Source organism: Ostrinia nubilalis, chromosome 30 (assembly GCF_963855985.1).
Source record: "Ostrinia nubilalis chromosome 30, ilOstNubi1.1, whole genome shotgun sequence".
Taxonomy (NCBI): domain Eukaryota; kingdom Metazoa; phylum Arthropoda; class Insecta; order Lepidoptera; family Crambidae; genus Ostrinia; species Ostrinia nubilalis.
The window spans coordinates 5,931,690-5,946,408 of record NC_087117.1 but is presented as its reverse complement, the minus strand read 5'-3'; the positions used below and the strand labels follow the sequence as shown (position 1 = coordinate 5,946,408).

Genomic DNA, 14,719 nt, shown 5'->3' with positions numbered 1-14,719 from the left:
CTCATGTATAAGTGACTTCCCTGTATAAGTGAGTGCCCTGTAAGTGACTTAAGCGACTGACCTGTACATATGGTGCGGGTGCAGCAGCGAGCCCAGTACCAGCGAGTGCAGGTGCACCGGGCGTATGCAGCGCGACAGCAACGCGCCCTGGAGCCCTACGACGCACCAGCGGGCGACTGCTCTGTATAAGTGACTCATGTCTACGTCACTGCCTTGTATAAGTGACTCATCTCTAAGTGACTTCCTTGTATTAAGTGACTCATGTATAAGTGACTTCCCTGTATAAGTGAGTGCCCTGTAAGTGACTTAAGCGACTGACCTGTACATATGGTGCGGGTGCAGCAGCGAGCCCAGTACCAGCGAGTGCAGGTGCACCGGGCGTATGCAGCGCGACAGCAACGCGCCCTGGAGCCCTACGACGCACCAGCGGGCGACTGCTCTGTATAAGTGACTCATGTCTACGTCACTGCCTTGTATAAGTGACTCATCTCTAAGTGACTTCCTTGTATTAAGTGACTCATGTATAAGTGACTTCCCTGTATAAGTGAGAACCCTGTAAGTGAGTGCCCTGTAAGTGACTTAAGCGACTGACCTGTACATATGGTGCGGGTGCAGCAGCGAGCCCAGTACCAGCGAGTGCAGGTGCACCGGGCGTATGCAGCGCGACAGCAACGCGCCCTGGAGCCCTACGACGCACCAGCGGGCGACTGCTCTGTATAAGTGACTCATGTCTACGTCACTGCCTTGTATAAGTGACTCATCTCTAAGTGACTTCCTTGTATTAAGTGACTCATGTATAAGTGACTGCCCTGTATAAGTGAGTGCCCTGTAAGTGACTTAAGCGACTGACCTGTACATATGGTGCGGGTGCAGCAGCGAGCCCAGTACCAGCGAGTGCAGGTGCACCGGGCGTATGCAGCGCGACAGCAACGCGCCCTGGAGCCCTACGACGCACCAGCGGGCGACTGCTCTGTATAAGTGACTCATGTCTACGTCACTGCCTTGTATAAGTGACTCATCTCTAAGTGACTTCCTTGTATTAAGTGACTCATGTATAAGTGACTTCCCTGTATAAGTGAGTGCCCTGTAAGTGACTTAAGCGACTGACCTGTACATATGGTGCGGGTGCAGCAGCGAGCCCAGTACCAGCGAGTGCAGGTGCACCGGGCGTATGCAGCGCGACAGCAACGCGCCCTGGAGCCCTACGACGCACCAGCGGGCGACTGCTCTGTATAAGTGACTCATGTCTACGTCACTGCCTTGTATAAGTGACTCATCTCTAAGTGACTTCCTTGTATTAAGTGACTCATGTATAAGTGACTTCCCTGTATAAGTGAGTGCCCTGTAAGTGACTTAAGCGACTGACCTGTACATATGGTGCGGGTGCAGCAGCGAGCCCAGTACCAGCGAGTGCAGGTGCACCGGGCGTATGCAGCGCGACAGCAACGCGCCCTGGAGCCCTACGACGCACCAGCGGGCGACTGCTCTGTATAAGTGACTCATGTCTACGTCACTGCCTTGTATAAGTGACTCATCTCTAAGTGACTTCCTTGTATTAAGTGACTCATGTATAAGTGACTTCCCTGTATAAGTGAGAACCCTGTAAGTGAGTGCCCTGTAAGTGACTTAAGCGACTGACCTGTACATATGGTGCGGGTGCAGCAGCGAGCCCAGTACCAGCGAGTGCAGGTGCACCGGGCGTATGCAGCGCGACAGCAACGCGCCCTGGAGCCCTACGACGCACCAGCGGGCGACTGCTCTGTATAAGTGACTCATGTCTACGTCACTGCCTTGTATAAGTGACTCATCTCTAAGTGACTTCCTTGTATTAAGTGACTCATGTATAAGTGACTTCCCTGTATAAGTGAGTGCCCTGTAAGTGACTTAAGCGACTGACCTGTACATATGGTGCGGGTGCAGCAGCGAGCCCAGTACCAGCGAGTGCAGGTGCACCGGGCGTATGCAGCGCGACAGCAACGCGCCCTGGAGCCCTACGACGCACCAGCGGGCGACTGCTCTGTATAAGTGACTCATGTCTACGTCACTGCCTTGTATAAGTGACTCATCTCTAAGTGACTTCCTTGTATTAAGTGACTCATGTATAAGTGACTTCCCTGTATAAGTGAGAACCCTGTAAGTGAGTGCCCTGTAAGTGACTTAAGCGACTGACCTGTACATATGGTGCGGGTGCAGCAGCGAGCCCAGTACCAGCGAGTGCAGGTGCACCGGGCGTATGCAGCGCGACAGCAACGCGCCCTGGAGCCCTACGACGCACCAGCGGGCGACTGCTCTGTATAAGTGACTCATGTCTACGTCACTGCCTTGTATAAGTGACTCATCTCTAAGTGACTTCCTTGTATTAAGTGACTCATGTATAAGTGACTTCCCTGTATAAGTGAGTGCCCTGTAAGTGACTTAAGCGACTGACCTGTACATATGGTGCGGGTGCAGCAGCGAGCCCAGTACCAGCGAGTGCAGGTGCACCGGGCGTATGCAGCGCGACAGCAACGCGCCCTGGAGCCCTACGACGCACCAGCGGGCGACTGCTCTGTATAAGTGACTCATGTCTACGTCACTGCCTTGTATAAGTGACTCATCTCTAAGTGACTTCCTTGTATTAAGTGACTCATGTATAAGTGACTTCCCTGTATAAGTGAGAACCCTGTAAGTGAGTGCCCTGTAAGTGACTTAAGCGACTGACCTGTACATATGGTGCGGGTGCAGCAGCGAGCCCAGTACCAGCGAGTGCAGGTGCACCGGGCGTATGCAGCGCGACAGCAACGCGCCCTGGAGCCCTACGACGCACCAGCGGGCGACTGCTCTGTATAAGTGACTCATGTCTACGTCACTGCCTTGTATAAGTGACTCATCTCTAAGTGACTTCCTTGTATTAAGTGACTCATGTATAAGTGACTTCCCTGTATAAGTGAGAACCCTGTAAGTGAGTGCCCTGTAAGTGACTTAAGCGACTGACCTGTACATATGGTGCGGGTGCAGCAGCGAGCCCAGTACCAGCGAGTGCAGGTGCACCGGGCGTATGCAGCGCGACAGCAACGCGCCCTGGAGCCCTACGACGCACCAGCGGGCGACTGCTCTGTATAAGTGACTCATGTCTACGTCACTGCCTTGTATAAGTGACTCATCTCTAAGTGACTTCCTTGTATTAAGTGACTCATGTATAAGTGACTTCCCTGTATAAGTGAGTGCCCTGTAAGTGACTTAAGCGACTGACCTGTACATATGGTGCGGGTGCAGCAGCGAGCCCAGTACCAGCGAGTGCAGGTGCACCGGGCGTATGCAGCGCGACAGCAACGCGCCCTGGAGCCCTACGACGCACCAGCGGGCGACTGCTCTGTATAAGTGACTCATGTCTACGTCACTGCCTTGTATAAGTGACTCATCTCTAAGTGACTTCCTTGTATTAAGTGACTCATGTATAAGTGACTTCCCTGTATAAGTGAGTGCCCTGTAAGTGACTTAAGCGACTGACCTGTACATATGGTGCGGGTGCAGCAGCGAGCCCAGTACCAGCGAGTGCAGGTGCACCGGGCGTATGCAGCGCGACAGCAACGCGCCCTGGAGCCCTACGACGCACCAGCGGGCGACTGCTCTGTATAAGTGACTCATGTCTACGTCACTGCCTTGTATAAGTGACTCATCTCTAAGTGACTTCCTTGTATTAAGTGACTCATGTATAAGTGACTTCCCTGTATAAGTGAGTGCCCTGTAAGTGACTTAAGCGACCGACCTGTACATATGGTGCGGGTGCAGCAGCGAGCCCAGTACCAGCGAGTGCAGGTGCACCGGGCGTATGCAGCGCGACAGCAACGCGCCCTGGAGCCCTACGACGCACCAGCGGGCGACTGCTCTGTATAAGTGACTCATGTCTACGTCACTGCCTTGTATAAGTGACTCATCTCTAAGTGACTTCCTTGTATTAAGTGACTCATGTATAAGTGACTTCCCTGTATAAGTGAGTGCCCTGTAAGTGACTTAAGCGACTGACCTGTACATATGGTGCGGGTGCAGCAGCGAGCCCAGTACCAGCGAGTGCAGGTGCACCGGGCGTATGCAGCGCGACAGCAACGCGCCCTGGAGCCCTACGACGCACCAGCGGGCGACTGCTCTGTATAAGTGACTCATGTCTACGTCACTGCCTTGTATAAGTGACTCATCTCTAAGTGACTTCCTTGTATTAAGTGACTCATGTATAAGTGACTTCCCTGTATAAGTGAGTGCCCTGTAAGTGACTTAAGCGACTGACCTGTACATATGGTGCGGGTGCAGCAGCGAGCCCAGTACCAGCGAGTGCAGGTGCACCGGGCGTATGCAGCGCGACAGCAACGCGCCCTGGAGCCCTACGACGCACCAGCGGGCGACTGCTCTGTATAAGTGACTCATGTCTACGTCACTGCCTTGTATAAGTGACTCATCTCTAAGTGACTTCCTTGTATTAAGTGACTCATGTATAAGTGACTTCCCTGTATAAGTGAGTGCCCTGTAAGTGACTTAAGCGACTGACCTGTACATATGGTGCGGGTGCAGCAGCGAGCCCAGTACCAGCGAGTGCAGGTGCACCGGGCGTATGCAGCGCGACAGCAACGCGCCCTGGAGCCCTACGACGCACCAGCGGGCGACTGCTCTGTATAAGTGACTCATGTCTACGTCACTGCCTTGTATAAGTGACTCATCTCTAAGTGACTTCCTTGTATTAAGTGACTCATGTATAAGTGACTTCCCTGTATAAGTGAGTGCCCTGTAAGTGACTTAAGCGACTGACCTGTACATATGGTGCGGGTGCAGCAGCGAGCCCAGTACCAGCGAGTGCAGGTGCACCGGGCGTATGCAGCGCGACAGCAACGCGCCCTGGAGCCCTACGACGCACCAGCGGGCGACTTTGTCTGAGCACGACATTGTTAGGAGGCGCTCGCCCTGGAAAGAAACATAATGATTAACCATCTTTCTGCGGTTGAGTAAAAGGGAATATGCAAGGTTTTTGAATTTTTCGTATTTTCAGTAGACTTGGCATGATTAAACATTCAAATTAAGATATACAGGGTGTTAGGATGAGCCGACACTAGCCCATGTTGACATAAGCATATAAATGGTATGGTGAAAAAATAAATTTGATATCACCATTTAAATTTTTTAAATTTCATACAAAATAAAATTTATAAAATCAGATTTGAATGAAAATTAATAATAATTAAAATGATGATATCAATTTTCTGACTTCACCATACTATTTATATGCATATGTTAACATGGGCTAGTGTCGGCTCATATACCCATTTACCTAACACCCTGTATAACTCAAAAGTGACCGACTGACTGACTGACATAGTGATCTATCAACGCACAGTCCAAACCACTGGACGGATCGGGCTGAAATTTGGCATGCAGGTAGATGTCATGACGTAGGCATCCGCTAAGAAAGGATTTTACGAAACACCACCCCTAAGGGGATAAAACGGGATCCACGCATACGAAGTCGCGGGCGGCCGCTAGTTTCTCATATTTTTAGTAGACTTGGCGTTACGAGTATCAAATCATTAAAGCCAAAATATAGACGCAATGGAGGGAAGTCGAACCTAAACTTCGAGCTCCTCCTATGTTCTTCTGATTAATTTCGTTGCGAGTCCAATGACAGTTTAACTTTCCCTCGGGACAAACTTGACCTTCACTGTTTGGGTTATAGCGGTCAAGCTGTATATCCTGGCTACACAGGAGTTGCAGCGGTGGGAACGAGCGGTAGGAATAGTCCCGACCTCATAAAGGTAAAAGGAAGGCGCTGGACGCAGGCCGCTACCAACCGGGCGATGTGGAAATCATTGGGGGAGGCCTATGTTCAGCAGTGGACGTCTTGTGGCTGAAATAATGATGATGAAAATAAATAATATACCTGCATAACCCCGTCCCAAGTCTGCACGACATTGGTGCAGTTTTTGACCGGGATAGTGCCTTCCCCGGACTCGATCTTTGTCCTCAGCTGACCTCGGGCGAGCCTGCATTGAGAAAGGTGAGATTTCAACATAACGTTATTTTGGAACTACGTTGTACTACTGTAGCACTATCACGCATGTTCTAGCTTTCAGAATATGCGTGATAGTGCTACAGTGTGAGTGACACTGAGAGCGCTACAGTATGAGAGAGAGTTCTACAGTGTACGTGAGAGCGCTACAGTGGGAGTGAGAGTGCTACAATGTGCGTGAGAGTGTTACAGTGTACGTGAGAGCTACAGCAGTATGAGTGAGAGCGCTACAGTATAAGAGATTGCTACAGTGTGCATTAAAATGCTAGAAGGTACAGGACTGTGCGTGAATATTGGTACAGTAAGCATGAGAGTGCATAAGTGTGTCTTCGAGTACTAGTAGGTGCGTGAGTTAGCTAGAATGTATTTGAGAGTGCGACAGTGAGCTAGCGACCTGTTAGGATGCCTATCTGGCTCCGGCTGCGATTGTTTATGAGGACTGAAGATCCTTCATGAAGTGCTACAGTGTGGGTGAGAGTACTACAGTGTGCGTGAGAGTGTTACAATGTGCGTGAGAGTGCATAAATGTGTCTCCGAGTACTAGAAAGTGCGTGAGAGTGTGACAATGCTAGTATGTACCTCATAGGGTCCGGCTGCGGCTGCTCATGAGGACTGAATACCCTCCCGTCGCCGTAAGGCGCAGTGCTCACGTACAAGTGATAAGTGTGCGTTAGGGTGCTAGAAGGTGGGTGATGGTGCTTGAAGGTGGATGAGAGTGCTGGAAGGTGGGTGAGGGTGCTGGAAGGTGGATGAGTGTGCTAGAATGTGGATGAGGGTGCTAGAAGGTGGATGAGGGTGCTAGAATGTGGAAGAGTGTGTTAAAAGGTGCGTGAGCGCTAGCGTGCCACCAGGTGCGTGAGTGCTACTGTGCTAGAAGGTGCGTGAGAGCACTAGAATGTACATGAGACTGCGACAGTGTGCCAGAATGTACTTGAGAGTGCGATAATGTGCCTTACGTACCTGTTAGGGTGTCTGTCAGGCTCTGGCTGTGGCTGCTCATGGGGACTGAATATCCTCCCATCACCGCAGGGAGCAGTGCTCACATACAAATGGATCTGACGGTCCGGCTTCATCTGGTAGCCGCCGCCTGGTACCGGTTCTAGGTCGGATAAAGCGATGGTGGCCTTGGGATCTGGTGGTGAAGGGAAAACACTATAGTACACCAAACAAAAAAGAAATTGACAATAAAGACAGCACAATTTGCGCGGTCTTATCGTTAAGAAGTGATCTCTTCACGACAATCATATTATCCAAGGTGACTTCAACTAGAATCGCCATAGCAAATTCCCATGTTTCTCTACATGGGAAATTGCTATGGCGAGTCGTTTTCGTACTATTGTCCTTACTTACTTACTGCAACCTTTCGGTTTTTTACTTTTATGGTATGTTTTGTTAGCATAAGCTGTATGAATTCTAAATAAAAAAATAATAAAATAAAAATAAACTAAACCTACTAAGCCATTTATAGGTATTCGCATATGGAATTAAATTGCAAATAATACTGTAAGTGTTAGCTGTTACAAATCACTCTTTAGAACACAGAAACCTATGGAACCTTAAATTAAATAATAATGAATAGGTATACGCACCTTCAGCAGAAGCGTACATCAACAGTTGGGCGTAGAGGTGCCGCTGCAAGCAACGCCGGGCCGTCACCTAGTGAAGAAACAGAAACATTAGAATTACCTTAACAACAATGTTGACAGCATGCTAGCAATCACACGTACTTTTAAGTACATTCTAGCATGTTCACGTACTTTCGAGCATATTATTATTCTAGCAATAACATTGATCCGAGCACAGAATAAGAATATACTTCGTACAGAAGAACTTCTTCGCAAAATTAAATGTATTTTATAAATGTCTAACTCAATATCGTGATAATCCATTGCAAGGAAATTTCATTTTTATTATTCGAGAAAATTATTCAATATACACTAAACCTATTCAGTGATCTATTACTGCTCGCTCGTGAATTCCTTTCGGATTAGTCATGCCGGCAATAAAAGTACCTCTTGTGGTTGAGGATTCCGGGGAATGAAAAAAAAATCCAAGTACAAGGACAAAGCTGAGGACAAGAGGTAGTTGTAAATTAATGTACAAACCTCAGCGTGACAATCGTTGAGAACCCTCCCGCGTACCGACATATGCTCGCCGGAAACGCACTTGGTGCCGGTGGTCACTGCGATTACCTGCGACAAAATATACAGAAAAACTTGTGTAAGTTTGTGAAATAAATATACATAAAAAAATAGAGACCGTATACACAAACATTACACTGAGGTCTCCTAGTTCGCGTGGACGCACAGGGTGACACAAACCAATCACTGAGATCTATTCAACACTTAAACAAGCATTGTTTGTGAATACAGGGTTAAAACTATTTACTACTAGCTTTCCGCCCGCGGCTTCGCCCGCGTATAATTTTGTCTGTCACAGAAATACAAATCCCTGTTTCAAAAACCGGGATAAAAACTATCCTATGTCCTTGGCTTTCCCGGGACTCAAACTATCTCTATGCCAAATTTCATCAAAATCGCTTCAGTGGTTTAGGCGTGAAAGCAAGACAGACAGACAGACAGACAGACAGACAGACAGACAGACAGACAGACAGACAGACAGACAGACAGACAGACAGACAGACGGACAGACAGAGTTACCCAGTTATACCAGAAGTTATTCTCGGATAAAAGTTTAGTCGAATTGGTATATTAACTTTATGGTTTCTTTAAGTCTCTGTGGTCTAGTGGTAAGACCACCTGCTTCAGACGCAGAGGTCCCGGGTTAGATTCCCAGTGGGGGCAGATTTTTCTGTTCGGTTTGGTTGGTTGTAGGGCTTGTTCTAAGTCCGCCTGGCTAGCTACCACCATCTTACCTAAGTCTGTCGCCATAACAACAATGTTAACAGCATTATTGTGTTCCGGCAGTTAGAGGTAAGATAGCCAGTTCCTCCGTGGTTGAGGATTCCGGGTGAAGCTCGCTTCCACCTTCGGCCTGATCGTCACTTACCATCAGGTGAGATACAGGCCAAGAGCTTTCTCGTAGTGGATAAAAAAATGGTTTCTACAGGGTGTTAGGTAAATGGGTATATGAGCCGACACTAGCCCATGTTAACATGGTCATATAAATGGTAGTATGGTGAAGTCAGAAAATTGATATCTTCATTTTAATTATTTTAATTTTCATACAAATCGGATTTAAAAAAAAATATTTTGTATGAAAATTAAAAAAAAATAAAATGATATCAATTTTCTGACTTCACCATACCATTTATATGACCATGTTAACATGGGCTAGTGTCGGCTCATATACCCATTTACCTAACACCCTGTATAAGTAACTCACCCTGGCATCCTCAGTCCTGTTGTTGATGGTGATGACGATACCAGCAAGCACCTTTCTCTTGGAGTGGACCAGATCACCCTTCATCACCTCATTGAATTTCTCGTTCACCAGTCTGGGGGAAATGATGATGATTAGGTTAATATGATATTAAGTAACACCTTATTAAAATGGGTTTTATGCCCGTTTTCACCATCAATCCCTAATTTTTAAGTGACCTCTTATGTAAACAAAATTCCTGTTATCTGTTACCATCACTTAAAAATTAGGTATTGATGGTGAAAACGGGCATTGGAGTATTGTAAAAACTAGTGGCGCTAAGTAACCTAACATTGGCGCCATATGGTGACAGGACTTCAATCACTAGTGGCGCCAACTCGCGATGAATAGTGGCACCAACTGGCGACCAACAGTGGCACCAACTGGCGATAAATAGTGGCGCCAAATGGCGATAAATAGTGGCGCCAAATGACAATCAATAGATGCACCAACTGTCAATAAATAGTGGCACCAACTGACAATCAATAGAGGCGCCAACTGACAATCAATAGAGGCGCCAACTGACCATCAATAGAGGCGCCAACTGACAATCAATAGAGGCGCCAACTGGTGATTAACGGTGGCACCAATTGGCTATTGCACAATTATAATTAATATATGGCGACTTACTTCCCCACGTGGTCGGCCAGGGTCTGTGGCAGGAAGCCAGCCATGGCAGAGGGCGGCGGGGACTCCACGCGGCCCTCGTCCAAGACAGCTAGAGCTGAGCGAGCCGCTGCCAGCTTGGCTAGTTTTTTACTGGACCCTATAACAAATTTATTGGTTGTTATTTAGATAAATAAATAAATAAATAAAAGTTTATTTAACAACTTTAACATTTTTTACATTGCTTACATTGCATTGTTGTACATACATTTCCTTAAAGACCCGTTTAATGCTAAGGTTGTACCGACATACGCTTCAGTTCATAAAGTAACTGAGATTTCTACGCTAGGCTAAGCCTGTCATGTAGACAATCTTTTGTCACAAGTTAACAAAAATATTTATATCATATGCGACCTCAACTATCAGTAGGTATTTATGCTATTTTTCGACAAAAATGTAAAGTTCAATGTGCACAATAAATTACTTTATTACAAACACGATGAAGTTTACTTCTTTAAAATAAGTAATTAACAAAGATACAAAAAAATGGCCAAGTGCGTGTCGTGCAACGCGCAGTGTAGGGTTCCGTAGTTGTCTGTCGTTAAGAGGGAGAAGGGAGAGGAGAGCATTTAAGAAAAATATTTTGCTCGATAAGCACATACATTTGTCGTCTAAAATGGTCGATAAGATAAGAAGTCGATTTTATTACGGCGTACATCCTAGCCTGACTGGTGACAAACAAATATTAAGTCTTGAGGTAGTAAGTCGGTTAAAAGTCAATATACTCACCATATCCTTCAAACTTCTGGTCTTTCACGCAGCAAACCACCTTGAATCTCATACTGTGGCTCAACTGGAGGGGAGCTGGAAGAAACAAGTATAGTTAATTAAATATTCAGTTAATTTAAAAACTCGTACAGTAAAGATTTTTCTTCTTTGAACTTTTTAGTAATGTAGTTTGGTAGGGCTGTTAAAGTATGAACATGTATGGAAGTGAGCAAATTACACCGATTTGGTATCGGTCGATTCTTCATAAAAATTGGAAGCCGAGTCGAAGTTTTCATACAGAACTGATGGGGCAGGGTTTGGCGGTCAAGCTGTAGATCCTGGCGACACGGGAGTTGCAGCGGTGGGAACGAGAGGTGGGAATAGTCCCGCTTACATGAGGTGGGAATATTCCCACTTTGTAAAAGTTGCAGCAGTGGGAACGAGAAGTGGGAATAGTCCCGTTTAAAAAGTAGTTGCAGCGGTAGGAACTAGAGGTGGGAATAGTCCAGTCTACACAGGAGATGCAGTGGTGGGGATAGTCCAGTCTACACAGGAGTTGCAGAGGTGGGAATAGTCCAGTCTACACAGGAGTTGCAGCGGTGGGAATAGTCCAGTCTACACAGGAGTTGCAGTGGTGGGGATAGTCCAGTCTACACAGGAGTTGCAGCGGTGGGAATAGTCCAGTCTACACAGGAGTTGCAGCGGAGGGAATAGTCCAGTCTACACAGGAGTTGCAGCGGAGGGAATAGTCCAGTCTACACAGGAGTTGCAGAGGTGGGAATAGTCCAGTCTACACAGGAGTTGCAGTGGTGGGGATAGTCCAGTCTACACAGGAGTTGCAGTGGTGGGAATAGTCCAGTCTACACAGGAGTTGCAGTGGTGGGGATAGTCCAGTCTACACAGGAGTTGCGGCGGTGGGGATAGTCCCGTTTAAACAGGGAATAGCAGAGGTGGAAATAGTCCAGTCTACACAGGAGTTGCAGTGGTGGGGATAGTCCCGTTTAAACAGAGAATAGCAGAGGTGGAAATAGTCCAGTCTACACAGGAGTTGCAGCGGTGGGAATAGTCCAGTCTACACAGGAGTTGCAGTGGTGGGAATAGTCCAGTCTACACAGGAGTTGCAGTGGTGGGGATAGTCCAGTCTACACAGGAGTTGCGGCGGTGGGGATAGTCCCGTTTAAACAGGGAATAGCAGAGGTGGAAATAGTCCAGTCTACACAGGAGTTGCAGCGGTGGGAATAGTCCAGTCTACACAGGAGTTGCGGCGGTGGGGATAGTCCCGCTTACACAAAAGTGGCAGAGGTGGGAACGAGAGGTGGGAATAGTCCAGTTTAACAGAGAGTTGCAGAGGTGGGAATAGTCCAGTCTACACAGGAGTTGCAGAGGTGGGAATAGTCCTGCTCACACAAGAGTTACAGCAGTGGGAACGAGGATGGAAATAGTCCCGTTTAAAAAGTAGTTGCGGTGGTGAGAATGAGAGGTAGGAATAGTCCTGCTTACACAGGAGTTGCAGCGGAGTTTTCAGTCCTGGATAGTTCTTGTACAGAACCAGTCGTTGTGGAATTTCTTGGGGGATGCTTTTGTCCAGCAGTAGAAGTCGTGTGGCTGAAAGGAACGAACTCAGAAATCTACATTACCTTGGCTGGAGTCCAGCTGCGATCCGTCCCCAAAAGTGCACACAAAGTTGAGCCCCGGATAGTTCTCGTACAGAACGTTGATGGGACTCTTGTTGACGGCCGCGTTGTACTGTTTATAAAGGAGTTGCAGCGGTGGGAATAGTCCCGCTTACACAAAAGTGGCAGAGGTGGGAATAGTCCAGTTTAACAGGGAGTTGCAGAGGTGGGAATAGTCCTATCTACACGGTGGGAATAGTCCCCTTACCTTGGCTGGAGTCCAGCTGCGATCCGTCCCCAAAAGTGCACACGAAGTTCAATCCCGGATAGTTCTCGTACAGAACGTTGATGGGACTCTTGTTGACGGCTGCGTTGTACTGTTTATAAAGGAGTTGCAGCGGTGGGAATAGTCCCGCTTACACAAGAGTGGCAGAGGTGGGAACGAGAGGTGGGAATAGTCCAGTTTAAAAAGTAGTTTCAGGGGTGGAAATAGTCCAGTTTACACAGCAGTTGCAGCGGTGGGCACGAGGGGTGGGATTAGTCCCGCTTACAAAAGAGTTGCAGCGGAGGGAATAGTCCAGTCTACACAGGAGTTGCAGCGGTGGGAATAGTCCAGTCTACACAGGAGTTGCTACCAACCGATCAATCTGGAAATCATTGGGAGAGGCCTATGTTCAGCAGTGGACATCCTGTGGCTGAAATGATGATAATGATGACACAGGAGTGGCAGCGGTGGGAATAGTCCTTACCTTGGCTAGAATCCAGCTGCGATCCGTCCCCGAAGGTGCACACAAAGTTCAGTCCCGGATAGTTCTCGTACAGAACGTTGATGGGACTCTTGTTGACGGCCGCGTTGTACTGTTTATAAAGGAGTTGCAGCGGTGGGAATAGTCCCGCTTACACAAAAGTGGCAGAGGTGGGAACGAGAGGTGGGAATAGTCTCGTTTAAACAGGGAGTTGCAGAGGTGGGAATAGTCCAATTTAAATAGGAAATTGCAGTGGTGGGAATACTCCAGTCTACACAGGAGTTGCAGAGGTGGAAATAGTCCCGCTCACACAAGAGTTACAGCAGTGGGAACGAGAGGTGGGAATAGTCCAGTTTAACGGGGAGTTGCAGCGGTGGGAATAGTCCAGTCTACACAGGAGTTACAGCGGTGGGAATAGTCCTTACCTTGGCTGGAATCCAGCTGCGATCCGTCCCCAAAAGTGCACACGAAGTTCAGTCCCGGATAGTTCTCGTACAGAACGTTGATGGGACTCTTGTTGACGGCCGCGTTATACTGTTTATACACAGGAGTTGCAGCGGTGGGAATAGTCCCGCTTACACAAAAGTGGCAGAGGTGGGAACGAGAGGTGGGAATAGTCCAGTTTAACAGGGAGTTGCAGAGGTGGGAATAGTCCTATCTACACAAGAGTTCGACGACATCATAAAGGTAGCAGGAAAGCATTGGGGGAGGAACCTATGTTCAGCAGTGGACGTCCTATGGCTGAAATGTTGGAATAGTCCATACCTTGGCTAGAATCCAGCTGCGATCCGTCCCCGAAAGTGCACACAAAGTTGAGTCCAGGATAGTTCTCGTACAGAACGTTGATGGGACTCTTGTTGACGGCGGCGTTGTTGGTCGCGCCGAATAGCGCGGTCGCGGGGCAAGAAGTGGGGGGCGGGGTGCCTTCTGGAAGAGGGAAGAACGAAAAATATTAATATTAAGGCGACTGGAGTAAAACCGGACGTCGGCGACGGGACATCCACCCACAAAGTGGACCGACGACATCATAAAGGAAGCAGGAAGGCGCTGGACGCAGGCCGCTACCAACCGGGCAGCATGGAAAGCATTGGGGGAGGCCTATGTTCAGCAATGGACGTCCTATGACTGAGATGATGATGATGACTGGAGTAAAACCGCACAAGACCGAGGCAAATGACGACACACACTTTATTTATATACTAGCTACCCGCCCCGGCTTCGCACGGGTGCTACTAAGTATACATCCTTCGTCTTGAATCACTCTATCTATTAAAAAAAATTGGCCAAGTGCGTGTCGTGGCACGCGCAGTGTAGGGTTCCGTAGTTGCCCGTCGTTACCACAATAAAAGACAATGCCGGAGCGTCTTTTTTTTTCGCGCGGCCATCGACCAAACCATGTTTTTGGTTACAAAATAGTGTAATAAACCAAACTTACTATGACATGTATACCTCTAAACTCAGTCTGAACTGAGTTATGAGCATTAGAAGTTTGATGATTTTACATACAAGATTTGCTTTTTGTCGATGATCGCGCGAAAAAAAAAAGATGCCAATTTCCGGCATTGTCTTTTGGC

General features: G+C 47.9%; 1 protein-coding gene across 6 annotated transcripts in view; it reads right to left on the bottom strand.

Annotated features, from left to right (window-relative positions):
• Positions 1 to 3,753: 3,753 nt before the first annotated feature.
• LOC135085978 (double-stranded RNA-specific editase Adar-like) overlaps positions 3,754 to 14,719 on the bottom strand; it is a 31,133-nt gene continuing 20,167 nt past the window's right edge. For all 6 annotated transcript variants that reach the window (XM_063980763.1, XM_063980766.1, XM_063980764.1 and 3 more), the window contains 9 exons: positions 13,911 to 14,072; positions 10,808 to 10,882; positions 10,043 to 10,178; positions 9,377 to 9,488; positions 8,137 to 8,223; positions 7,621 to 7,687; positions 6,992 to 7,163; positions 5,903 to 6,005; positions 3,754 to 4,932 (listed from right to left, as the gene is read on the bottom strand). In XM_063980763.1, coding sequence (XP_063836833.1) covers positions 4,768 to 4,932; positions 5,903 to 6,005; positions 6,992 to 7,163; positions 7,621 to 7,687; positions 8,137 to 8,223; positions 9,377 to 9,488; positions 10,043 to 10,178; positions 10,808 to 10,882; positions 13,911 to 14,072 — 1,079 coding nt within the window. In that variant the 3' untranslated portion in view covers positions 3,754 to 4,767. The remainder of the gene's footprint in view (positions 4,933 to 5,902; positions 6,006 to 6,991; positions 7,164 to 7,620; positions 7,688 to 8,136; positions 8,224 to 9,376; positions 9,489 to 10,042; positions 10,179 to 10,807; positions 10,883 to 13,910; positions 14,073 to 14,719) is intronic.